The 26,477-nt window shown below is 40.6% G+C and overlaps 1 protein-coding gene across 3 annotated transcripts in view; it reads left to right on the top strand.

Annotated features, from left to right (window-relative positions):
• Positions 1 to 26,477, top strand: part of LOC127645537 (small conductance calcium-activated potassium channel protein 2-like) — a 65,516-nt gene that overhangs the window by 388 nt on the left and 38,651 nt on the right. For 2 of the 3 annotated variants that reach the window (XM_052129188.1, XM_052129189.1), the window contains exon 1: positions 4,100 to 5,210. The exons of the other annotated variant lie outside the window; for it this stretch is intronic. In XM_052129188.1, the coding sequence (XP_051985148.1) occupies positions 4,149 to 5,210 (1,062 nt within the window). In that variant the 5' untranslated portion in view covers positions 4,100 to 4,148. Of the gene's footprint in view, positions 1 to 4,099; positions 5,211 to 26,477 lie in introns of those variants that run through there. 3 annotated transcript variants of the gene reach the window in all.

Raw genomic sequence — 26,477 nt, forward strand, 5'->3', positions numbered from 1 at the left:
CCTTTGTCAGGGAAGATTAAAAAAATATGTGGCAATACCCCGCCCCTCCAAAAAACTGGGCATCTCTTGCTATACATGTCTGTTTTATAATCACATTTGGTGAGACTTTTCTTTCTTTTATTTTACTTTTCTGTTTGCAACAATGTTTTTTGTAGTATTACAACTAAATCTATGTATTTCACTTAGTTCTTAAAATAGCAAGGACAGTAAAATAAGTTTGTAAATGCATTAAATGAAAAATACATATCTAAAAACGTCTTTAGGTCTGAGCAACAAATCTAGGTTGGTTTCTATGTATCTGAAAGGGTCCTGAATGATCAAGGTTGTCTATTTTAAGATAACAAATTAACTCATCCGACTGTTTTTTTTTTTACTGGCTAAAATATACCGTCTATGTACAATGTTCGAGCAAATTCATTGCTATTTCTGTTTAAAAAGCAATCATGTCTGTTCCTTGTCCTCTCCTAGACATTTATACAAATCTTTGTGAATCACGACTGTTGTTCAGATGCTTCATTTCCCTTCAAACTATACTTGTATGTGAAAGAGATGATTTGTTAGATCATTCTCATTAGCCTACATTCTTTTGATTGTATTGCCCTGCGATGCAGTGTTCAGTGGTAATTTTTCAGACGTGAGGGACTGAATGCTGCATTCTGACAGCAATGTCTGCCTGATTCTTATTCAAATTAGAGGCATTTGAAGCATTAGATATGTGTGTTTGTGTATGTGATTCAGGTCACATTTTTTTTTGCAAGCAGACTGTGTCCTAATTCATTGTGGGATGCACTACAGTGAATCTGTATTTGTTGCAAGATCTGTTGTTGGCCTTTTACCCTCCCTGGCAAATTCTTAATAATCCATCATAAAGCTAAACTTTTAATACAATACAAAATTAAATGGCTGTGTGTTTTCTGACAATTTTTTCATAACAATTTAGAACACTTAACATTATATGGGCTACTGCCTTACAACAATATTTAAGCAATGACACAAGAAAACATTAATACAAAAATGATTGTTAGGGATCGCAAAATCTCTTGATTCTCTTGTATTGTGACTAAACCTGACTAATATGACGCTAATGGGGTTTGGAATGTGGCAAGTTTTATTTCAAAAGCTTCAAAGATAAAAAATAAAAATAAAAACGACAGGGTACACATTAAACACATCAAGATATTTCCACAGTCAAAATTCAGAATTCACAATTTCTATTTTTCCATTTCTTTTTATTTAGCCCTCTAAGCAGAATGTAAAAGGCCTCTGTTTGTTGCAGTATTTTATGACTAACCCTGGACATGTTATAATTGACTTCCTCTTATCCATTTAGTACATGTGAACAAATGATATTATATTATAGTTATAAAAAATTATATTATTCACTCACTCATTTACCTTCAATTCACAGGGTTTTCTTTGGCAAATGCATATGTTGGTATTAGACATGAGGAAACGCACCTGCGCGCACGCACACACACAAAGTAGTTTTTATATCATTGTACATAGACTTCCATGCATATTATGGATTTTATACAGATCTAACAATAATTGATATCCCCTAATCCTAACCCTACCCCTAAACCTAACACTCACAGAAACTTTTTTGCATTTTTATATTTTCAAAAATACATTGTTTAGTATGTTTAATAAGCCATTTCCCTTGTGGGGACTGCTGTCTGGGCCCCACAAGGTAGGGGATAATATTGTAAAATCATGTAACACACACACACACACACACACTCTCTCTTTCTCTCTCTATCTCTCTCACACACACACACACACACACACACTATCTCTATCTCTCTCACACACACACACACACGCTCTATTTGAAATATTGTCACTGGGCCATCATCATTGTTGTCTGTTTCAGGACCAAAGATAGTGACTTTTTGCCTATTCTTTTCAACACTCATCTCCATCCTCATTATCATACAACATAATGGGATGTCCTCAGTAATCTATCATTAAAATTAATGAGAAAAGTTATTTATACCTGTGCATTCACAAATTTTTAAGTATTTTGTCTCTAATATGAAAAATGTAGACATCCCTTTTATTTATCACACAGTAATTCGATTATGAAATGGCATGCAGAGCAACATGACTGCAGTATCAGTTGTGTAAAATGGTTGAAATATATACAGAGACCTCTTATGCATGAGCTATAGTGTATGTAAGTGGAGAATTTATTCAAAGATACAAAATCCTCACAAATGGTTCTCATTGTTCCTCAAAATCCCATCTGCACTTGATGAAATATTTAACTGTCACATGCACATAAACAATGCTGACTGAAGTAGTCACTAGTAAAATATAGCACCAGTGATTCTAACAACCTTTCCGTAATTTTCTCAAAACATATATCTCCATGACACTCATCCCACAATGTGTTTTTTGGGTTGAAATACACATCACCCTATGCTTTTTTTTTGTGTGCAAAATTCACAGATTGAAAATAGATGCAGCATAGGTTGTTTGGTGGTCTATTCATAGCACGAATCACTGAACTGCTTCTGATAAACATGTGATGTCAATCTAGGACCTTGAAGTATCACTTTAAATGAGGTAACCTTCAATGGTTTGCTGGTGTGACCTATTTTCTTTTACTTAAATCATTTCTTTCTTTTACATAAAAACATATATATATATATATATATATATATATATATATGCATCTTTTTCCAAATATATTGGACAAAATCATTCTTTACTAGTCATCTCTGTGTTTTATTTTTTTTCTCAACTCAACACTCAGTTACCATTGTACACATTTTTGGATACTACATATGGCTACTTTATGTCAAAACAATGACTACAGTGGGACTAAAGGCCCTCCCAGGGTCAAAGGTAAATTTCATTAAATTTTTTCCCAAAACACTAAATAGTAACAAAAACAACCACAGCACTTTCCTAAACACCTGTTTGTCACAATGCACTGCAAAAGTTTCCTGATCCATGAAATCATTGCATATGATCATTGCAGACGTAGATTCTGGGGGTTAACTCCCCAGTAATACCCTCCCATATTTATACCATGATCAAGTGTGTGTGGGATCACATAGTATTTAATCATTCTTAAAATGTTTCAAATTTATGCAGCTATTGAAAATCCCTGAAATTATCAATTTTTTTGGAGATAAAAATACTTAGTTTTGTTCAACGTGTTTAAAATAAATACATTTACATTTTTTAGTTCAAGTAAAAAGCCCCTGTTGCAGGGGCTAAGGCCTCCCATAAAACAAAACACTTTTCTTCAATGGGGCGAATAGATTTGTTATGAAAAACATTCAAATTGGGCTCACATTAACTGATTCAATCACAATGGAGATTAATTTGTTTATAGAATACTTCAAATGTTATGAAATGCCAAATGTGTTTGAAATTAACAGGACATGCTGCACTCTTTTCTGAAGTAGTTATTTTGAAAATGCCTTATCTTAATTTTTACACCCAAAAAAGAATCTTGCTGTATCAAAATGATTTGCATTAGCACTATAACTATAGCCTGTATATCTATAGGCCTACGATATCACTATAAATCCTCAAGCCATGTCTGGGGTAAAAGGCCCTCTTGCCACCTTTTTTTAAAAACTGAATTTTTAATCAAAACAACCTTCTGTTGTTACTCTTTCTATTTATTTTCACACAAATTATGTTACTTTTATCAACATAAAAAAATAAATAAATCTGTTTTTCAGTCTTGATTCTGTACATTTTGTCGCCAGAAATGTTTTTTCCTTAAGGTGTGCTTTTAGCCACGTTGTACCCTAGTGTAAACTATATAGCCTAACACAGCCATACGTGGTGGTCCCGAATCAACTGTTGAGAAACTGCATTTTTTATATTTTCATCCAATAGGACGTGCTTATAAAAGTAATTACCCCCACAACATAAAACTTCCGATATTGATATTTGATATAATAGCCAATTCCCATCTCAGGTTGAATTTTGTAAACTATAAACACTTAACGCTGCATTCGCACGAGGGCGGTGTTCATCTTGGTGATGACGTTATGAGGCAGGTCTTGATCGAACCCACCAATGAGACGAGCCAGCTCGGTTCTTTTGGGGCTCATCGCAATGAATGGGTGTCGGTGGTTCACACGGCAAAGGAGCGACCACAACAAGACGCGGATATTGAGGGGATGCGGCATCGATACGCGGGAGCTGTCCAGCAGCACCACGCCAACGACACGGACGCACAGGATAGCCAGAGCATTTCAGCGCGCGTTCAGAAAGAGGGATCTCGTTCAGTCGCCCCGCTCTTTAGTCTGCCGCCCCCACCACCATCGATAAGGGAGCGCTCCACCTCCTCATATCAGAGCCGACATGTACTGTCTTGTCCGGACCACATCACCAGAGAAGGTATCCATGACTGTAAACCGCAGCAGGGCGACTCCCTGCCTTTGACCAGCAACAGCTTCCTCCTCACACAGAGTGCGCAAAGTGACCGTCAGCCTTATCATAACCAACCACTTCAGCCAGAGTTTCCAGAGGCCTCATCTGGCTCTCAGTGTTCTCCTCAGAACAAATCTTTCGTTTCCCCGCAGCCCTCCCCATCAGAGCTGCCGCTGCTGCCGCCGCCGCCTTTGCACATTTCTAGTACACGGGATACTCGCCAAAAGTGTGCTAATTATTGCAAACAAGAAAACGCACAACGGTTCGTCGGGGAGGGGGGGCGTCGAGACCAAAACCCGTTGCTGCAGCAACCTTGTTATAATCAAACAGGGGATCCCTCATTGGAGCTACTATTACCAAACTCTGGCCAAGGACAGATAAATCCATGCCAGGAAATTGAAGATGAGAGACTACTAATTGAGCCTCAAGCTCAGTTACCACAACTGCAGGCTCAACGGCAATTACTGTTGGGTAGCAGCTTGCCTATCAACTACTGCATCAGCGGATCTGGGGAAGTGTGCAGAAATAACCAAGCGCTGTTGCAGCAACAGCAGCAGCAGCAGGCAGATGCGCAGAAACACAGATTTCAGTGGCTGCAGAGTGACCGAGACAACAGGTGCCAGGTGAGAAAAATCGCACTCCGTCAAGCAGAGCAGCAGTACCATGATGGTCAATGTGAACGCGCGTTAGTGAGAAACTCATCGGTCTCCAGCAGTGAAAATATCAGCCCCCCGTACGGCTCCAGCAGTCAACTGTGGCCAGAGACCCACAAAAAGGAGGAAAGAAAAAACCGAGTAGGCAAACACAAGGTAGGCTTATTTATGTACAGTATGCCTCTAATGTAGAAGCTACTGCATTATACCGACATGACCACGCCTGTCGTATGTTTATGTTCTTTTGCTGCCCTTTAATTAATTGCCGTTATCGTGATTTTAAGCTTTTTGACTCATTTAATATACAAAAACATGTATTCGAAAGTAGCCTATCAACACGATGACATCAAGCACACTGCATCTCATGCATACACAGACACGCACATTAAAACACTGTCTTACGCATCACTCTTTCACACACACACACACACACACACACACACACACACACACACACACACACACACACACACACACACACACACACACAGAGAGAGAGAGAGAGAGAGAGAGAGAGATGTTTTTGTGTATGTATTTGGCACAGAAATTAACAACATTACTGCAAACCTTCAAATTGTTAGTAGCCTTGTTAAAAATGTCAACACATTCTGTAAGGTCTGGTTGCAATGCCCACATTTTAAAATATAGTTAATATGTGACAATTTTAGGAAAATGAAGAGAAAATATCGTGGGGAAGCAAATTTCAAAATCGAACACATTAAAGTTAGTTTTTAATTATGTATTTACTTCATTAAACTCATGCACACATTTTTACATATACGAAGTGAAACTATTTTCTGGTGTATGATTCTGTGCCACATTTACGTGTACTATATTTGCTTTATTCATCTTCAAATCATTCAAAAGACTGAAGTTCCAAACAGCTCCAAGGGCTGTTTTGCATGTCTCCATTCTTCTTCATGCTTTCTCCCAGGTCCTGAAAAACCTTTTTTGAGGCCAATCACAGTGACATATCTCCTTGGGTGGTTATAGCCAAGTCTCTTTTTTTCTTTTCTTTGCCATGTCCACCAAAAGGAATTAACAATATCTCTTTGTGTGCCATATGTAATATATATATATATATATATATATATATATATATATATATATATATATATATATATATACAGTGGGTACGGAAAGTATTCAGACCCTCTTAAATTTTTCACTCTTCGTTATATTGCAGCCATTTGCTAAAATCATTTAAGTTCATTTCTTTTCCTCATTATTGTACACAAAGCACCCCATATTGACAGAAAAACACAGAATTGTTGACATTTTTGCACATTTATTAAAAAAGAAAAACTGAAATATCACATGGTCCTAAGTATTCAGACACTTTGTTCAGTATTTAGTAGAAGCACCCTTTTGATCTAATACAGCCATGAGTCTTTTTGGGAAAGATGCAACAAGTTTTTCACATCTGGATTTGGGTATCCTCTGCCATTCCTCCTTGCAGAGCCTTTCCAGTTCTGTCAGGTTGGATGTAAACGTTGGTGGACAGCCATTTTCAGGTCTCTCCAGAGATGCTCAATTGGGTTTAAGTCAGGGCTCTGGCTGGGCCATTCAAGAACAGTCACGGTGTTGTTGTGAAGCCACTCCTTCGTTATTTTAGCGGTGTGCTTAGGGTCATTGTCTTGTTGGAAGGTGAACCTTCGGCCCAGTCTGAGCTCCAGAGCACTCTGGAGAAGGTTTTCGTTCAGGATATCCCTGTACTTTGCCGCATTCATCTTTCCCTCGATTGCAACCAGTCGTCCTGTCCCCGCAGCTGAAAAACACCCCCACAGCATGATGCTGCCACCACCATGCTTCACTGTTGAGACTGTATTGGACAGGTGATGAGCAGTGCCTGGTTTTCTCCACACATACCGCTTAGAATTAAGGCCAAAAAGTTCTATCTTGGTCTCATCAGACCAGAGAATCTTATTTATCACCATCTTGGAGTCCTTCAGGTGTTTTTTTAGCAAACTCCATGCGGGCATTCATGTGTCTTGCACTGAGGAGAGGCTTCCATCGGGCCACTCTGCCATAAAGCCCCGACTGGTGGATGGCTGCAGTGATGGTTGACTTACTACAACTTTCTCCCATCTCCCGACTGCATCTCTGGAGCTCAGCCACAGTGATCTTTGGGTTCTTCTTTACCTCTCTCACCAAGGCTCTTCTCCCCCGATAGCTCAGTTTGGCCGGCCGGCCACAGGGCCGTCGCCAGAACAAACCAAATGGGGGGGCATTTCATTTTCATAGGGGGGCACACTTTTTTTAATGATCTGAGACAGACCAAAAACAACAACCCATATTAGGCTATAACTTAAAATAGACCACAATAGTCTTGTTTTGTTCAATTATTCAAATAAAATACTTCACCGTAAGATCTCAACGTTTCTGTTTATTTTCTCTTAACATTTCTAGTAGCCTATATTTTTTGTTAATCTGCATTGTTCGTCACATACACAACACTGTGCCATCTAGTGGCTTTCTTGAGTAACAAGCACAATCAACGTAATGCATATCATTACAAGTCCAACCTAAAACTACACCAAAACCAATTTGATTTATGACTCTACAACACTTCATAAACACGAGTCACAAAAGCTCCTGGTTTCCACCAACAGCACAACAATAATAAAAGCAATGCATAACATACTGCAATAAAATTCTTTTTTTTTTGTTATACACAGAGACTTCAGCTCTTGTTGAGCAATACGTTTTATCCTCTCTCACTATATCTCTCTCTCTCTCTCTCTCTCTCTCTTTCTTTCTCTTTGTATCTCTGATATTTTTTCTTTTGAATGAAAGCAAAAGAGCATGGCTAACCAGCTGGATCCAAGAACAACACAACAATAATAGCAATGCATAACATACTGCAATAAAAATTTAGCAATGAAGCAGGCAAGCATTGTATTCACAATTGATTAAAATAGTTGAAGGCGGCGGGTCTCCGAGTGAAATCTCCGAAGAACATTATCTTTCCATTCATGTTGACACTTGCGTGTGAGATCCTTCTCAAATGCCAGCTGAATGAGCTGGGCCTTGCGTGTGTGCCGCATAGAACGTCTGTGGTCGGTGAATACATTCCTCAAAACTGAAAATGAATTTTCACACATTGCGGTTGAAGCACCAAGCGTCAATCCGGTCTTCAAAGCTGTCAGTACACTTGGCATTGCTTCTAATGTTTTGTGGTACTTTGAAAGGAGATTTTGTGTTGTCAGTTTTGCGTTTCCTTCTTTGTTTATTTGTGTAGAAATAAACTGTTTAGCACCAATACATTCTGTCTCAACGATGGTTGATTTTGTTAATGACATGATGTGCTGAAGTAACTTCGGATTCAAAAATTGTATCGCTCTCTGGGTTCAAAGCAATCAGCGATTGCGCAAGCTGTGTGTTGCGCTCACCGAAGCGATGGTTGATTTCTCCAAGAAGTGTGTCAAGTGCACTGTAATAAAGCCTTCGTAGCTCTGGTTTGTCATTGTCCTGTTGTTTCTTCAACGAAATACTGGTGTAAATTCTTATTTACTGTGCGCTGCCGTTTTGAAGGTGCGGAAGTAACATCCAAATCGGTGACCGCATCCCACAGCTCTGTGAACTTGGCCTCACAGCGGAGTTCACTCACACACTTAGAGGCACTCGCGACCAGTTCCAACCCAGTCAACAGGTCCATGTCCTCACTTTGCAAAAGCTTGTTAGGGCCATCCAGCAACATCAACACTGTCTTTACAAAGTGTGCGATGAACATAAACGCAGGCTGAGAAATTTCCCTCAAAAGCCCAATGGCCTCCATCCTCACCTCAGCACCATATGTGCGCTCTGCGTCGATCTCCGAAAGCAAAGAAATGATCGCAGATACTGTTGATAAATGTCCTGTCCATCTCTGCTCAAGAAGTCGCTTTAATCGCTCGCCTTTGTACTGCACCGAAACAGTAGGCTTCCAAAAGAATCTGTACAGGGTGCAACATACATCAAAAAAATCGGTGACTGCTTTCTCTGCTGTCAAAGTGTTCACAACCACCAGGTGCAGCTGATGGTTCATGCAATGAACATATGGGATTTCTCGGCCCAGCTTTTCTTGGAGTAGTTTCTGCACACCGCCATTCTTTCCAGCCATAACAGAAGCTCCATCATACACCTGACTTAAAATGTGTGACGTGTTCAGTCCGGCTTTTGCCAGTTCTTCCATAATTTTGTTTGTCTGTGTGTTGGCATCGCCGGCATCTGCTGTAGCTATTGTGAGAAGACGTTCTGTTGTTTCATGTAATGCAGACACGAAGCGAATAACTATAGATATGTTCTCGCATCCAGTGGGGTCCCGTGTCCCATCCACTTTAATAGTATACCACGAATCGCCCACCTCTTGGACAATGGCATCAGTCACGACGTTACTCACAATGGCGATCAGTTCATTTTGCATATCCGGACTTGTGTAGCTTGCATTACGGGGGATGTGTTTTATTATTTCAGACAATGTAGGGTCTTTCTTAACAGTATAATTCAACAGGGAGAGAAAAGACCACTACCATCCTCTGCCATGTCATCAAACGCACCACAGCTCCCTCTGAAAGGTAACTGATTTTCAGCGAGAAATCCCACAACATCAATGAGAGCAGACACGTAATAACGATTTCTGCCTAGCTGATCAGAATTAAGAAGTGTGGAAATTTCCCTTCCACTATCCATGCGCATTTGGTGTTCTTTCCATCTTGCCAGACATGTCAAATGTTCTTTTGAACTTGCGTGTTTATGGAATCCCTTGTCTTTTTCAGCGGCATGTTTCCAGTCCCGGTACCCTTTAACTGTGAAAGTCGAGTCTACTACGGCGTGCGCACTATTGAACACTCGACATGGGAAGCAGAATGCTGCATCAGCTTTGACACTATATTCAAGCCAGTCACGAGTCTGATACCATAAAGACACAAAGGAGCGATTTTTATTATTATACAAGCGAGCAGGGTATCGCTGTAAAATGATCTGATTCGGTCCTTCATTTCCAAGATCATCAATGGCCTGCAGCTTTGGCCCAGTCACAGTCACAGCGACGCCGATCACGTCACTAGTAGTAGGCCCATTCATAATTACACCCGCTGCTCTGTCTACGCTGTGAACTTGTGTCTCATTAGACAAATTCTCAATTACCATCTCATTAGCTCCAGAGTCGTCTCCACACACGTTGTTGTTGGTCAAAGTCGTCTTTGTCAACGACGAATCTTTAAACCACTTTCTTATATCCATAGCTTTGCTGTAGGTCTACAAAACCGCCAAAATTTGATTGAGATCGCATGCAATGCGCAGCTGAGCTGCACAAAGGAATTACGTATAAACAATTCTCTATGCTTAACTAAATGAATTGCATGATTTATATGATATATATATACTTACACACAAACTGCATATTGTAATTTGAATAAATAAAACTACTAACACAAAAATAACATATTGAAAGGTCTGCTGCTGGAGACTTGCCATTGGCTGTTGTATTTGAATAATTAATGGAGTAGGTCTTTGCAATGTTTGGGTGCTGTTTTGGGATGTTTTAACAGTCATTTATGAATATAATTATATTTCAAGTTACGTTCTGTGTAATAATGCGTTGAGTAATGAATTGTCTGAATCATTTCTGAAGATAATGTGTATGTGTTATGCATATCTACCGCTGTAGAGATTACTGTTCCTGTGAGATAGGTTCTGCTGAAACAACTTGATGAGAAAGTGAAAATGATCACAATCGTAGACTTAATATCAAACAATTAGGGGAACACACTAAGTCATTTGGGGGGGCACAAGAAATCATTTGGGGGGGCACTGCCCCCCAATGCCCCCCCTTGGCGACGGGCCTGGCCGGCCAGCTCTAGGAAGGGTTCTGGTCATCCCAAACGTCTTCCATTTAAGGATTATGGAGGCCACTGTGCTCTTATGAACCTTAAGGGCAGCAGAAATCTTTTTGTAACCTTGGCCAGATCTGTGCCTTGCCACAATTCTGTCTCTGAGCTCTTCAGGCAGTTCCTTTGACCTCATGATTCTCATTTGCTCTGACATGCACTGTGAGCTGTAAGGTCTTATATAGACAGGTGTGTGGCTTTCTTAATCAAGTCCAATCAGTACAATCAAACACAGCGGAGTGGTGGTGGCGTAGTGGCTAAAGCACAGGGCTGTTTATCAGAAGATCACTGGTTTGAACCCCACTTCCACCACCATTGTGTCCTTGAGCAAGGTTGCTCCGGGGGGATTGTCCCTGTAATAAGTGCACTGTAAGTCGCTTTGGATAAAAGCGTCTGCCAAATGCATAAATGTAAATGTAAGCTGGACTCAATTGAAGGTGTAGAACCATCTCAAGGATGATCAGAAGAAATGGACAGCACCTGAGTTAAATATATGAGTGTCACAGCAAAGGGTCTGAATACTTAGGACCATGTGATATTTCAGTTTTTCTTTTTAATAAATGTGCAAAAATGTCAACAATTCTGTGTTTTTCTGTCAATATGGGGTGCTGTGTGTACAATAATGAGGAAAAAAAATGAACTTAGATGATTTTAGCAAATGGCTGCAATATAACAAAGAGTGAAAAATTTAAGGGGTCTGAATACTTTCTGTACCCACTATATATATATATATATATATATATATATATATATATATATATATATATATATTTTTTTTTACAATAATGGTGTATAGTGAGTAAAGTGATCTAATTAGATGTAATTGAAAATATTGTGGTGATGAATCTAGGAATTATATCAAAAGTAGCACAAATCCATTTCCTGCTGTGCTTTTCAATACTGTCATTCTTCATCAAGAGGCAGATCCTTCAATAAGCACACCATATGAAGGGATTGTTAATGCAAATGACCACCTTTCCTACACTGGATAACATTTGCTTAAATTTGCGTCTTTCTAGATTACCTTGTAGTTAATAATTGACATTAACAAATTCTATGCAAATGTTGTGGTTCTGGCTGTACCAATGACCAAGAACACTGAAAATTTTGTTTAAGCTTCCAAGGCTGAATTTAAACCCAATAGCTGGTATGCCAGGAAGAAAGCTAACAAAGAAAAATAAACTGACCTTTTCAAACACAAAAGCCCAACTCTTGATATCTGATGCAAGATACTTGAAGGGAGATACTAATGAGCGCACAAAGTCAAAGGAAATACATGTGTCTTATCAGTTGGGCAGAATACAGCCGACAGGGTGGAGTCAGAGACCTTTAGTACTTTTAAACACTTTGGTCTATTGTGTACAAGCTTTATTAATAGAAGACATGTTGCTCCAGTAACCCAAACAAAGAGGCATTCGGAACACAGACTGTTCCCTATTCCTCTGAAGAACTGCAACAAATAACCTAACTTTCAGTAGCTGTACAGCTGTTTATTTATACCATGCTTTATTTGTTTGTAGTATTAAATTGATCCTTTAGCTTTGATCCTTAAGTTATTAATCCTTGACTCAGCTGTACTGTACTTTGCAGACATACTAGCAGCTTTCCCAACTGACAGATTATACAAGACTTAATTAATAGTTCATTTTTATTAAATCAGACCATTTAAACTGAATTTTTTTTTTTGCATGTTCCAAAAGTCAGTTGTGTAGAAAGACATTATTTACTCATAAATCACTTTAAATAAGCTTATATAACATTTTCACTGTATTGTACAGTGCATTCTCAAATTCTTACACATGTATTTGTAACATTTTGTTCAACAAACAAAAACTATTTTTACTAAGACCGATCAAGTACTTTAACAATATCATGTGAAACAGACTGAAACCTAATAGTAGTTTGCTGTTGTGATTGTGTTGATATTGCTTCTAGGAGCAGACATTGTGCTCTGAAAGCCTTAATGCTTCTACTACTGTGGCTCAATTATAAATACTCTTTTCATTCCCCCTTCTTGCTTGTAGACATGACTTTTGAGTCTCTTTTTGTCTGGCCCCAGTGTGCTTTCTCAGTGACACTTGGTCTGTTAAACCCCCTATATTCTAGGTAATTATATGATGAAAAATTGAAGACTTAATTTAATGTCATATCAGTGCCACAATGCTGTTATCAAACTGAAGTGTATGTAGAGTGCTTGAAATAATGAAGCACCCATGTTTAGACCTACAATATATTACTCACATGGCTTCATTTGATAATCAGAACAGTTGTGGTCTTAATCATATGTATTATTTTTGAAGTCTTTAGAAATAGATGTGTAAAGAGGTCTAAGTATATGTTATTAGTTCTAATATTGCTTATTAGAAGATGATAGGATAACTTACAGACTAAGTTGCAGTTATAATAAATAAACTAAATGTCAGTATTTATAAGTCTTTATAACATATCAATTACCATTTGTGTGCTTACTAAAGGGCTTCTACATTTCTCACAGAGGCTCTCTTGTTTATTAAGGGTCATACAACCTCAGGGCCTAATGCTGTTGTTCCAAAATCTCTGAAACCCAGAAAGTCTGTTTCAGGAAGACATACAAAAAAATGCACATTCTCCTCAATGTTCAACCACAAACCATCATATAGAAAATGTTCACAGAGGCATTCAGTGTCTTTGGGCTATGGGCACATTCTCCACTGCTTGTTTCTTTGTAATAATAGAAAATGTTCACAGAGGCATTCAGTGTCTTTGGGCTATGGGCACATTCTACTGCTTATTTCTTTGTGCATTATAATAATGTCCAGCATCAGTGAAATATAACACACGTTTCATCTCAGCTGTACCCCACAAGCTATTGCAAAAAACAAGATATGAATGAGCTTAGTCAAAATGGGATAGTTATTTTTAATTTATTACAGAAACCTAATGGTAAAATTACCATTTTGAGAAGTATTACCGGGAATGTGTTACACTGTGTTGCTTAATGTGGTAATGTTTTTATTAAAGCAGTGTCAGAAAACATTACACTTTAGCTACCATCAGCCAGTTGCTTTTTGTTTAAATTTGTATGCATTCATAAATCTTATTCCGATATTTTGAAACAGCTAAGTGCATCTAAATGAATAAACTGCAATTAAAAAGTTATTGGAGAAAACTTTTATTTTAGTACTCTATAAAACACTGTAAACCCTATAAACCCCTACCCTAGAATATTAGAAAACAAACATTAAACATTAAAATGCATCAAGACTGCAAATATGTGTTTCCCAATAATCTTTACACTGGAGCTCTGTTGTTTGTATTATAACTACATTTCTATCGGGAAGACACGCAAGCTTGAGTGAAGTTTAAGATGCCATTTATTTGATAAATGTAAAACAGAAAGTAATGTCTCACTCTTTGTGTAGGCCCTGTCCGGCGGTTTGAGGGAGTTGTAGCCGGAACCGTCATGTCCTGCCAGAGATAGGAGGCAGGGGCGAGGAGCCTACCCCCGTGCGGGACAGGGCTCATCTGGTGGTGGTGGGGTGGTGGAGGTTGCCGTGTTAGCACGCTGAAACAGCAATGTGATAGATTGTGAGCAGACCTATAAAGCAATGGCTTACATGCGATTGACTAGGAATTACCCAGCTAATGATGTGATGATGTACAGCTACTAGTCTTCCCGCTAGAATTACGCTGCGCTTCCATTTCAATTGAGACCTTGACTTGACCTAGTCAGTTCCACTTGCTTTAGAAGGAAAATTTTAAAGGTTGCATAACGCATGTAGGAATGGAAAACGGGGCAAATTTGTACAATGTACTGCAAGTACCCTCTCCTGGTCATCCTGTAAAAACTGTATCCTTTTGAAGGATGATTTCTGTTTTAGACATACATACATGCCTTCAAGTGTTATGTTTTGCATTGTAGCTCTAGTATAAAGGTAGATGATTCTGTTGACATATTCTCTCCTAGATGTTATGCTAGAGCAGCTGGTTGCAGTGATTTTAATACCATCAATACAAAGTGGCCTCTTCTATGTTCAGAGCTACCTATTAATAGTACTGGCATTAAAAATCTGTCACACTCAGACTTGCATTAGCTAATGGAATATGGTGTTGTATTAAATGGATAGTTCACCTAAAAAAAAAAAAAAAAAGAAGTTAATTCTGTCATTATTCACTCACCCTATTGCTGTTCCAAATAGGCAAGACTTACTTTCTTCAATGGAACACAAAAAAGATGTTAGGCAGAATATTAGCCCCAGTCACCATTTGCTTACATTGCATATTTTTTTTCCCATACATATAACGTGAATTGTGACTGAGACTGAAGTTTTCATTTTGGGGTGTGCACAAAATGGCACATAGAAGTGAGATTTTATGTATGAAGTGCAGTTGTATGTATTCTGCTGTTAGACTCGTATACCACTGCATGCACAATGCGTTCTCACTAGTGATGTCCATATAACGGGTAAGGATGGGCAAAGAGAAGGCCGGAACCAGCAGGACTGTCAACATTATTTTAATGACATAAAATAACTAAAACATAACATAAAACACATAGATGCGTGACACACACACACACACACACAGTGGCCGTGTGTGTCTCTCTCTCTCTCTCTATCTCTCTCTCTCGAACTGCCGCTCATCTTTATGACTCAGCACAGAACCGAAATGAGCCGATAACCGTGTGTAATATGATCCTAGAACTGGTGATATCTGCTTTTACCAACTCTTCTTTGCGATGGAGAACTAGTTCACAAATCGGACTGAACTCTTGGGTCACAATAGTTCTCGAGTCAACAGTATAATGAGTTGCTTGTAACAGTTCTCGAGTCAACAGTACACTGAACTGAGAATCGCCTCTTTTGGAGGTGTCTGACATATTGAGAACCGATGAGCTGCTGACGTTGAGCATGCATGTGATTAAGGGGTGAAATGTTTCTGGTGTATATTGCTGAACAGCAGAAAGTACAGCCATGGCCAAAAGTATTGGCAGTGACATAAATGTTGTGTTTTGCAAAGTTTGCTGCTTCAGTATTTGTAGATTATTTTTTCACATGTTTCTATGGTATACTGGACAACTATGATAACCGTTTCATAAATTTGAAAGGCTTTTATTGGCAGAAACACTCAGTTTATGCAAAGAGTAAATTTTAAAGGCTTTTATTGGCAAAAACACTGTTTATGCAAAGAGTCAATATTTACAGTGTTGACCCTTGTTCTTCATAACCTCTGCAATTCGCTCTGGCATGCTTGATATCAGCTTCTGGGCGAAGTCCTGACTGGCGATCCATTCTTGCCATATTAGTGCTCGGAGTTGATCACAATTTGTGGGCTTCTGCTTGTCCACTCGCCTTTTGAGATTTTGATTGAGAGGTTCTCTATGGGATTAAGATCCAGGGAGTTGCCAGGCCACTGATCCAAAATTTCAATGTAATGATCTCCTAGCCACTTCATTATCACTCTTGCCTTGTGACATGGTGCTCCATCATGCTGGAAAATGCACGGATCATCACCAATTTGCTCCTGGATTGTTAGGAGAAGTTGCTCTTGCAGGACGTTTTTATACCATTCTTTTTTCATGGCAGTGTTTTTGGGCAGAATTGTGAGAGGGCCCACTTCCTTGGATGAAAAGCAACCCCATACATGGATGGTCTCAGTATGCTTCACTATTGGCACGACACAAGACTCATGTTAGCGTTCACCTTTTCTTCTTCAGACTATCGATTTTCCAGATGTCCCAAAGAGTCGGAAGGGAGCTTCATCAGAGAAAACAACTTTGCAACAGACTTCTGCTTTCCAATCCTTGTATTTCCTGCAGAATTCCAGTCTGTCCTTGATGTTTTTCTTGGAGAGAAGTGGCTTCTTTTTTGCCCTTCTTGACACCAGGCCATTGTCCAAACGTCTTTGCCTCACTGAGCGTGCAGATGCACTCACACCAACCTGCTGCCAATATTGAGCAAGCTCTGCACTGGTGGTGACACGATTCTGTAACTGACTCCTCAGGAGGAGATGGTCCTTGCGCTTGCTGGGCACTCTGGGGCGTCCTGAAGCCTTCTTTTCTGCAGTTGACCCTCTCTCCTGGAAGTTCTTGATAATCCAGTAAATGGTTCTTTCAGGTGCAATATTCTTTGCAACAATTTCCTTGCATGTGAGGCCATTTTGATGCAAAGCGAGGATGGCTGCATGTCTTTCTTTAGAGGTAACCATTGCGAACCCTCTCCGGAACTACCGTGGCCAACGTCACAGGAACCTCCTCCCTCCACAATTTCTGGAGGTTGAGGTGATATATCTGACATGCGCCCCCTCTATCGGTTCGTTTAACCTCATAATCAAGATCCCCCACTCGTCGTGTGACCTCAAAGGGTCCTTGCCACTTGGCGAGTAATTTAGAGCTCGATGTTGGGAGCAATACAAGTACCTTATCTCCCGGTGCAAATTCCCTTAGCTGAGTACCCTTGTCATACAGCCGGCGTTGGCGTTCTTGAGCTTGGAGCAAATTCTCCAGTGTTAATTGCCCCAGTGTGTGGAGTTTTGCTCGAAGATCAAGAATGTACTGAATTTCATTCTTACTATTAGAGAGTCCCTCCTCCCAAGCTTTGCGGATGACGTCAAGCACTCAACTCGAGCGCCGCCCATACAGCAGCTCGAATGGGGAAAATCCCGTAGAGGCTTGCGGGACCTCTTGTACTGCGAATAACAGGGGGTCGAGCCACTTATCGAAATTCCTAGCGTCTTCGTGCACGAACTTACGAATCATGTATTTGAGCATTTTATTAAATCGTTCCACTAGGCCATCTGTCTGCGGATGGTACACGCTAGTGCGAATCGATTTAATGCCCAATAGTTCATAAAGCTCGCACAGTGTACGTGACATAAAAGTCGTGCCCTAATCGGTGAGGATTTCTTTCAGAATCCACACCCGGGAGATTACTTTGAAGAGTGCCCCTGCAACACTACGTGCTGAGATGTTGCTCAGAGGCACTGCTTCCGGATATCGCGTTGCATAATCCACCAGGACTAACATAAAGCGATGTCCGCGTGCTGTCCGTTCTAATGGCCTGACAAGGTCCATCCCAATTCTTTCGAAGGGGACCTCGATCAATGGAAGGGGGCACAATGGTGCTTTTGGGATGGCCGGTGGGTTTACCAGCTCACATTCGCGGACGTCGCCACCAATGCCCGGCCAATAAAAACAGGCTATTAGACGGAGTGGTGTCTTCCTTTCTCCTAGGTGACCCGGCATGGGATTATAATGAGCCACCTGGAAAACCATTTCCCGGCGGTTCCGTGGAATCAACAGCTGTATTACATTTTCCTTTGATTGAGCGCCCTGCGTCACTCTATATAACTGGTCATTTATAATGGAAAAATAAGGGTATGGAAGGGCGATGCCCGGCTGGAGTTGTTGACCATCGATTACTCTCACTTGGTCAAAGGCGTGCTTAAGGGTTTCGTCTCGCTACTGCTCCAAAGGGAAGTCCTCCTCAGGGAATCCCCTGAGAAGAGGAGGGGCGGTAGCTACACCCCTTCCCTCGTCATTCTGACTTGAAGCGGTCGAGGACGGCCCCGGCTCCGTCTCCCCTGCAAAAGCATCATACATCGCACATCTCCTCATTTTAGTGCAGGACCCATCCGCGCAAATTCCCTCTAATACATTTTTAAAACCCAGTCAATTGGTCCCCAATATCAGCGGATGGGTGAGGCGGGAACTAACCGCTGCCTCATTCTATGTATTTCCCCCCGAAATTTGATCACCAAGGTCACCATAGGATACTTGTGAACATCCCCATGCACACACCTCACCCTCACCAGTTTAGCTGTGCCCAAAGCCTCGGGTTGAACCAATCGTTGGTGGATGGTGGTCTGATTACAACCTGTATCCAGCAATGCTTGGTGAGTACCCCCTTGATCCTTACCGGTATCCGGTATGCTCCGGCCTGATCGGGGGCAGCCTGCGGGATATCGGAGACCCGTACCACCTCCATCAGCGGACACTGATCCCGGAAGTGGCCCGGGTCTCCGCATCTCCAACATGCCGGCCCAGGTGCTACACCCATACCTGCATCGGCGGGCGACCCCACCTGAGGGGGAGAGCGGCTGAAGGTCGGGGAAGGGGAGTGTGTTGCTTCCCATGGCCGGGAAGCTGGTCTCAGGAAGCCTCCTTGCCTACGCGGGGCAGGAACGGGACCTGGAGAGAGAGTAGAGCGAGAAGGCAGAGGGGAAGGGGAGGGAACAGGGGAAAATACAGGGGAAGGGGGAAGAGAGAGAGAGCTCCTCCGTCCTCGGGATCGCCGCCATGTGGTCCTCCGCGAGCCGGACGGCTGCCTCCAGCGATGCCGGACGGTGGCACTGGATCCACTCCGCCGTTCCTCTGGGCAAGCGTTGCATGAACTGCTCCAGCACCACCTAGTCGATGAGTCCCTCAACGTCGCGGCCCCCCTCTAGCAGCCACCTCCGGCAGGCATCCCGGAGCCGTTGGGCAAAGGCGAACGGGCGGTCGGACTTCTCAAACTTCGTTCCCCGGAAGAGCTGGCAGTTCTCTTCCGGACTACGACCAAGCTGTTGCAAGATGGCTCTTTTCAAGTCTGTATAGTCCAGGAGGTTCATTGCCGGCAGTTGTTGAGCCGCGAGCTGGGCTTCCCCGGACAATAGAGGGACAAGGCGAGCTGCCCATTGGTCATGTGGCATGCCCCAAATTTCAACAGTGCGTTCAAAGAGGTGGAGAAAAGCTTCTGGATTGTCTGCCGCCCCCATCCTCTGTAACAGGGTCGCGGCTGTGGCTGGAGCGGCCTCCTTGCTGATGAGACTCCGGATCGCATGCCGGTCCTCTGCTTGAGCCCACATGATCTCGAAGAACCAAGGATCTTGGTCCTGCCGGAACTCAAGCAGGGACTGTTGGTGGCTCTGATGCATCGCAGCAAGGGACTGGAGGACCTCTGCCATCTGGGAGGACTCTATGGGGCGATTTCCATCCATAACTTGGAACATTTTTATCCCGGGTTTCGGCACCAAGACAGGCTTGGTCCGACTCTCTCTCGCTGGAGGTTCTGTGCCTGCTTTTATGCCGCTCTCCCCGTGCTCACTGGAATTAGAGACAGGTGTTAGACATAATTTAGCTCAGGTACAAGCGCCCTTACCGCTTCCTCTCCCTTGCGGGTGCTTGACCACGCCCCCGCTGCCACAAATGTGTATCAATGCCACAACAACTGAAGCAGAAAACTTTGTGAAACACAAAATTTATGTCACTGCCAATACTTTTGGCCACGGCTGTATAATAAATAAAACATACTGGTAATATGTTTATGACTTCCTTGCATTACCGTTTTATCAACGTATGATGATGATCCGGTCGCAACAGTTCTCACTGATCTGGGGATAGCAGCTCTCGGATCAACAGTACAACGAGTCGCTCGCAACATTTCTCGACTCAACAGAACAATTAGTTGCTCATAACAGTTCTCGAGTCAACAGTACCATGAGTTGCTTGCAACAGTTCTCGAGTCAAAAGTACAATGAGTTGCTTGCAACAGTTCTCGAGTCAACAGTACAATGAGTCACTTGTAACAGATCTCGAGTCAACTGTACAATGAGTCGCTCATAACAGTTCTCGAGTCAACAGTACAATGAGTCGCTTGTAACAGATCTCGTGTCAACAGTACAATGAGTCGCTCTTAACAGTTCTCGAGTCAACAGTACAATGAGTTGCTTGCAACAGTTCTCGAGTTAACAGTACAATGAGTTGCTTGCAACAGTTCTCGAGTCAACAGTACAATGAGTCGCTCATAACAGTTCTTGAGTCAACAGTAAAATGAGTCGCTCGCAACAGTTCATGAGTCAACGGTACAATGAGTCACTCGCAACATTTCTCGAGTCAATAGTACAATGAGTAACTGACATCAGTTCTTGAGTCAACAGTACAATGAGTTGCTTGCAACAGTTCTCGAGTCAAAAGTACAATGAGTCACTCATAACTGTTCTCGAGTCAACAGTACAATGAGTCGCTCATAACTGTTCTCAAGTCAACAGTACAATGAGTCGCTCGTAACAGTTCTCGAGTCAACAGTACAATGAGTCGCTCACAACAGTTCTCAAGTCAACGCTACGATGAATCACTTGTAACATTTCTCGAGTCAACAGTACGAGTCGCTCATAACAGTTCTCGAATCAACAGAACACTGAATTTAGAATTGCCTCTTTCTGATATGTTTGGCATTCTGAGAACCATTTTAGCTTATCATAAAGCTGACAATTTACACAATTTCTATTTCTTCTGCTCCAAACTTACTTCAGACTTACTTCACTGTCTGCTCGTATGAATGTAACACATCATAAGAAAGTGGTTCACTGCTGTTCAAATGCACTTTGAATCATTTATATGTATAAATGTTTTCCATCTGAAATTACTAAATATTAAATGAAACAAATGACAATAAAATGCAAATCAATCTCTTCAGTAATAAAAATACTTTTTGAATATAACTGTATTCTAAACACCTATTATTTAAATTGTAACATAGTGGAATACAGTTACTTATATTTTGCATTTTAAATACGTAATCCAGTTACATGTATTTCGTTACTCCCCAACCCTGATTGTAAGATCATTGAATGACACACTGATGACAATAACACACATATTATTATAACTTAATTCAATAAAATGTAATAATCAGCAATATGCACTTACATATGGTTTTATTGAATGTGTTTGTGCATGTATTCTATGATGCTGACATATTAGCATTATGTATAGTGACGTCATTAAGCAATGACGCAAATGAACTGGTGAATTGTTTTTTGTTTTTTTAATCACTGTCGCTGTTAAGATAAACATGTCACTAAGAATCGATATTTGTAACAGAATCAATTTTTTTCCCCAGCCCTAGAATGAATAAGTGTGCCTTTTCCTGATACTCTGATTATAACTGATTGCCAGAGAGACTGTGAGAGTCGAAAATTTCCTCCAGACATCATAGGCACATCCAGTGCATAAGCCAATCCTGTACGCCAACCTGTTCTCATTCCCTATATCTAGGAAGTGATGGTGGTGTAGTGGGCTAAAGCACATAACTGTTAATCCCACAGCCACCACCATTGTGTCCTTGAGCAAAGCACTTAACTCCAGGTTGCTCCGCTTAAGTCGCTTTGGATAAAAGCATCTGCCAAATGCATAAATGTAAATGTAAGCTCCCAACCGCACATTTATGCCTAACCCTAACCAGTTTTCAACAAAAGAAAGGACGTAACATGGCGATAAAGTACATCAGGATACTTTATTTTAAAAAATGCACTATAATAATATTCCAAAACTTGATATCGTTGTAATCAGTCAAAAGACACGTGAGAGCCAATGGCATATCACTGAGTCTCTGACGTTATACCTTTGTCATTACGCTTGAGGCGGCAAATTTTTAATGTGTTATAACGAAACTTGTGAGGGTTGTGATACTGTGGATCCTGTGTGATGATTGATTACTTAAAACATACATTTAGGTTTGTTCTTCACATAAAGCGATTGTAAGTCTCGGAATACACCCACAATGAAACGGGTCACATCAGCAGTTCAGGATGTGTACAGACAAATTAAATAGACAGATAAACAACAGATTAAATCAAGTTTTAACGTAAGTGTTACACTTAGGCCCATACAGTCCAACTGCTCCTATCTATCTATCTATCTATCTATCTATCTATCTATCTATCTATCTATCTATCTATCTATCTATTAATATATTAAAAATATTGGCCAGGCTTTCTCAAGCCAACATACGGTTTGTCTTGACAAACTTTTTTATCTATTGTTTTCATTTTAATTTTTTTTATTTATTCTGTTTTTAATATTGTTTTATTGTCCTCTATAACAGATTTTGTAACAATTTAGTAACTGTAGATTTTATCACAACAGGTGCAGGTCCGAGACTTTCGAACTATTGATATCACTACTATAATATTTACACATTAGTGTTCTGATAGTTTTAGAAAATTCGGTCACAAACTCATCCATGTCCAGTTCATGTGTTATTGATTTTTTATTATCTAAAAGTTCAAGATTTTTTTTTCCTCTCGTGAGGCATTGTAAATGTGTAAAAATTCTTGCCAGAGTGGAGAATGAGCTCTCACGTGAAGCAGTAGAAACACCCATGACCAGGGCAGACACATGCAGTTCATGAAGACCTGGAAATACATCTTTGTATTCCTGCAAGAGTTTGAAACAGCCGAACAGTCAGCATCAGTTGGAAGCTTTTTGGTCAGCATTGGTCTGGCAACAAGAATTTCACCATGCAGCTCACTTTTTGTAAACCCTGCAAGACTACAGACAGGCTCAAGCAGCTGAATGTCAAGAAATGTGTCGGATTTTGGCATCAAAAATGAGAGGGCTTCTATCATCTCTAAATTCTTTGTGGAAAACCTGTTTTCCATCTCTGATAGCAGTTGTATCAACAATGTTTAACATCTGTCACCTTAGAGCTTCAGTGGAACATTCAGAGCCTGACTGCCCTTCTTACCCTATATGTGATAAAATGACAGAGTCATCATATAAGGGATTAATAGTCCTAAGATGTTTTGGTGAGGGCTCATCAGTAGACATGCCAGTGCTGCAATTGACTGTCATTTTCTCTGAGATTTCTCAGTGCACTAAGATATACCAGCAGTACTTCAGCTGCACTGCACAAATCAACATGGTGAAACAGTAGGATGGCATTGGCTGGTTTCAAAATGGCAAGAAGATGAATCAGAAATTTGCCAACTTCAAAAAAATGGCATTGCTTCAGCTGAGAGAGAAGCCCAAAAGCTTCATTTGCAAGGTCAACCAAGGCATTATAATCATCGGAAACCTTGTAAAGAATGTCAAGAATGACTTTCTCATTCTCCACAACATATTTGGTAAATTCAAAATGACTTGTCCAGCAGATTTCTAACAACCTCTTGAGATATGGGCAAATGTACCTCTGACAGACAAAAAGATGGCTGAAAAAAAGAGTACAGGGAGCCTGAAAATTCAAAGAATCTTTTGGCACAAGGTTAACTTTGAATTGCATGTATGATGGAGAGGTGAAGCTGGTGGTTATAGCAGTGGATGTAGTTGATATGCCTGCCCAACCTGAAAAGAGGTGGTAGATCCATCCTGGTGAGCAAAAATGCTGTTCTTTTGTCCTTTCAGAATAAGAAATCTCTGCATGTTGTGCTTTTGTTTAATGTACAAGTGTATAGTAATATGTTCACTGACTGTTATAATGACAGTATCGTTATTAATATTGCTTTGTCATTTAGCACGTTTGTTTACGGCAAAGGTAGCGAGGTGAATGAGGCTAAGGCTATTGCTTTGACAGCCTACACTTAAAAAAAAAAAAAAAAGAAAAGAAAAAGAAAATCTGGAGCTGAATTGAACTTCACACCAATTTTGTGAATGGTTTTTATGGGGGGGTGGGGCCAGGGTTTGCAGAGCTCCTGATTGGGTGGGCCAGGCCCACCCTGACCCCCCTGAGGTTCAGATGGTTCGTTTTAATGAACCGGTGAACCCCTTAACTGGCACCATTATTTGGGATGTTTTTTTGTTTTATTTGTTTGAATGTTTATTGGACTATATTACTGTGGCAGGGCGGAGGGCAGAGCCGGGTCGTGATCCTACACACCCGGTCCCGTATTAGGCTAATTAAGCATCCGAGGGATAAAGGTCGACTGCAGAGGATCGTGCGGGAGAGAAAGATCGTTTACGGACATCCTCTAATATGGGGCCGGGTCGTGATCCTACACACCCGGTCCCGTATTTGCCCTCCGCCCTGCCACAATTACCTTCAAATCCTACTTTAATCTTGATAAGCCTTAATCGTTTGAAAGCTCTAGTTTCAAAATTTGGCCACTGTTTTGTGATTTGAATGCAGTTATTACAGTAATGTCAAGTAGTGGCAAAAAAAAAAAAAACTCATAATGGATACAAGTACTTTTATTATAAAATCACGATGCACAGCTGTACAATCATACAATCATTGGGCTTGATTTGTATTACAAGAGGTAACATAATAACATAAACAACCATCAAGAGATTTTGTCCAGAACTACAGAGAATATAAAGTAATATAAACAGATTATATAATATAAACAGATTATATATTATTATATTGATGTATCATGTTTGCAAAGAGCATTATGCATGCTCAAATGTCCTTTTATTGCTATGTTTCCTTTGTATAACTGCTCAGAGTCATGTTTTGTAGTTTGTAGTACAAGGGTTTTGTAGTTTTTGAACGGGGACAGCCGTTGTTGCCGGTGATGTCTGGTAAGGACCTGCCTTACAACAGGCCTACAATCCCTCAGTCCAGCCTCTCTCAACCTATTATGGACAGTCTGAGCACTGATGCAGTGATTGTGCATTCCTGGTGTAACTCAGGCAGTTGTTGTTGCCATCCTGTCCCGCATGTGTGATATTCGGATGTACCGATTCTGTGCAGGCGTTGTTACATGTGGTCTGCCACTGCGAGGATGCTCAGCTGTCCTTCCTGTCTCCCTGTAGTGCTGTCTTAGGCATCTCACAGTACGGACATTGCAATTTATTGCCGTGGCCACATCTGCAGTCCTCATGCCTTCATGCAGCATGCCTAAGGCACATTCACACAGATGAGCAGGGAACCTGGGCATCTTTCTTTTGGTGTTTTTCAGATTCAGTAAAAAAGGTCTCCGTACTGTCCTAAGTTTTTATAACTGTGACCTTAATTGCCTACCGTTTGTAAGCTGTTAGTGTCTTAAAGACCGTTCCACAGATGCATGTTCATTAATTGATTATGGTTAATTGAACAAGCATGTTAAACATTGTTTAAACCCTTTACAAAAAAGATCTGTAAAGTTATTTTGATTTTATTTATTTGCTGAATACAAATGGACAATGCAGCCATATACACAGGTTTCTTTGCACCAACTAGTCCAGACAATGTACTGACTGGTCAACTGATTGATTTAAATTGGTAGTTTTGCTTATTCCTACCTTTTACCTGCAAATTATATATTACAGAGTGAAATAATTGTCATTTCAGACACAACTGTGCTTCGATAGATATTTCTTTATGAGAAAAAGTAGTTCGTTTAAAAAATATCTATATTTTTAAGTTTTTATATCAAAACAAAAAATCCCAATACTTACAGCATCGTAATATTGCAATACATATCGAATAGGCTAGGAAATATCATTGTAACATCGAATCAGGAAGTCTGTGGCAATTCCCAGCCTTAATCCATTCCATTTAAGACATTTTATCAAAATCCCATTCACAAAGTTTTCAGTTTAGATTGGGATTTTAATTTGCAATTCGTACAAAGAAAATAGTAACTAATGAATGAATAGCTACTGTGGAAATAGATTGGTTTGTGATTGCCCTGTGCAAATGTGAGTGACCACACACAGGTCAACATCAGTGATTGTGATCAAACTTCTACTAAATTCTGATTGTAACATTTTCTTGTCCTTTATTAATGAATGCAAAGAGCATGTTAAGACCCAGATCCTAAACAAGTCAGTTCTCTCTTCATTATCAGCTGGCTCAGTCTCAGAGTTCAGTATCGGATACATTCCAATGCAGAA

The sequence above is a fragment of the Xyrauchen texanus genome, chromosome 6, assembly GCF_025860055.1.
Source record: "Xyrauchen texanus isolate HMW12.3.18 chromosome 6, RBS_HiC_50CHRs, whole genome shotgun sequence".
Taxonomy (NCBI): domain Eukaryota; kingdom Metazoa; phylum Chordata; class Actinopteri; order Cypriniformes; family Catostomidae; genus Xyrauchen; species Xyrauchen texanus.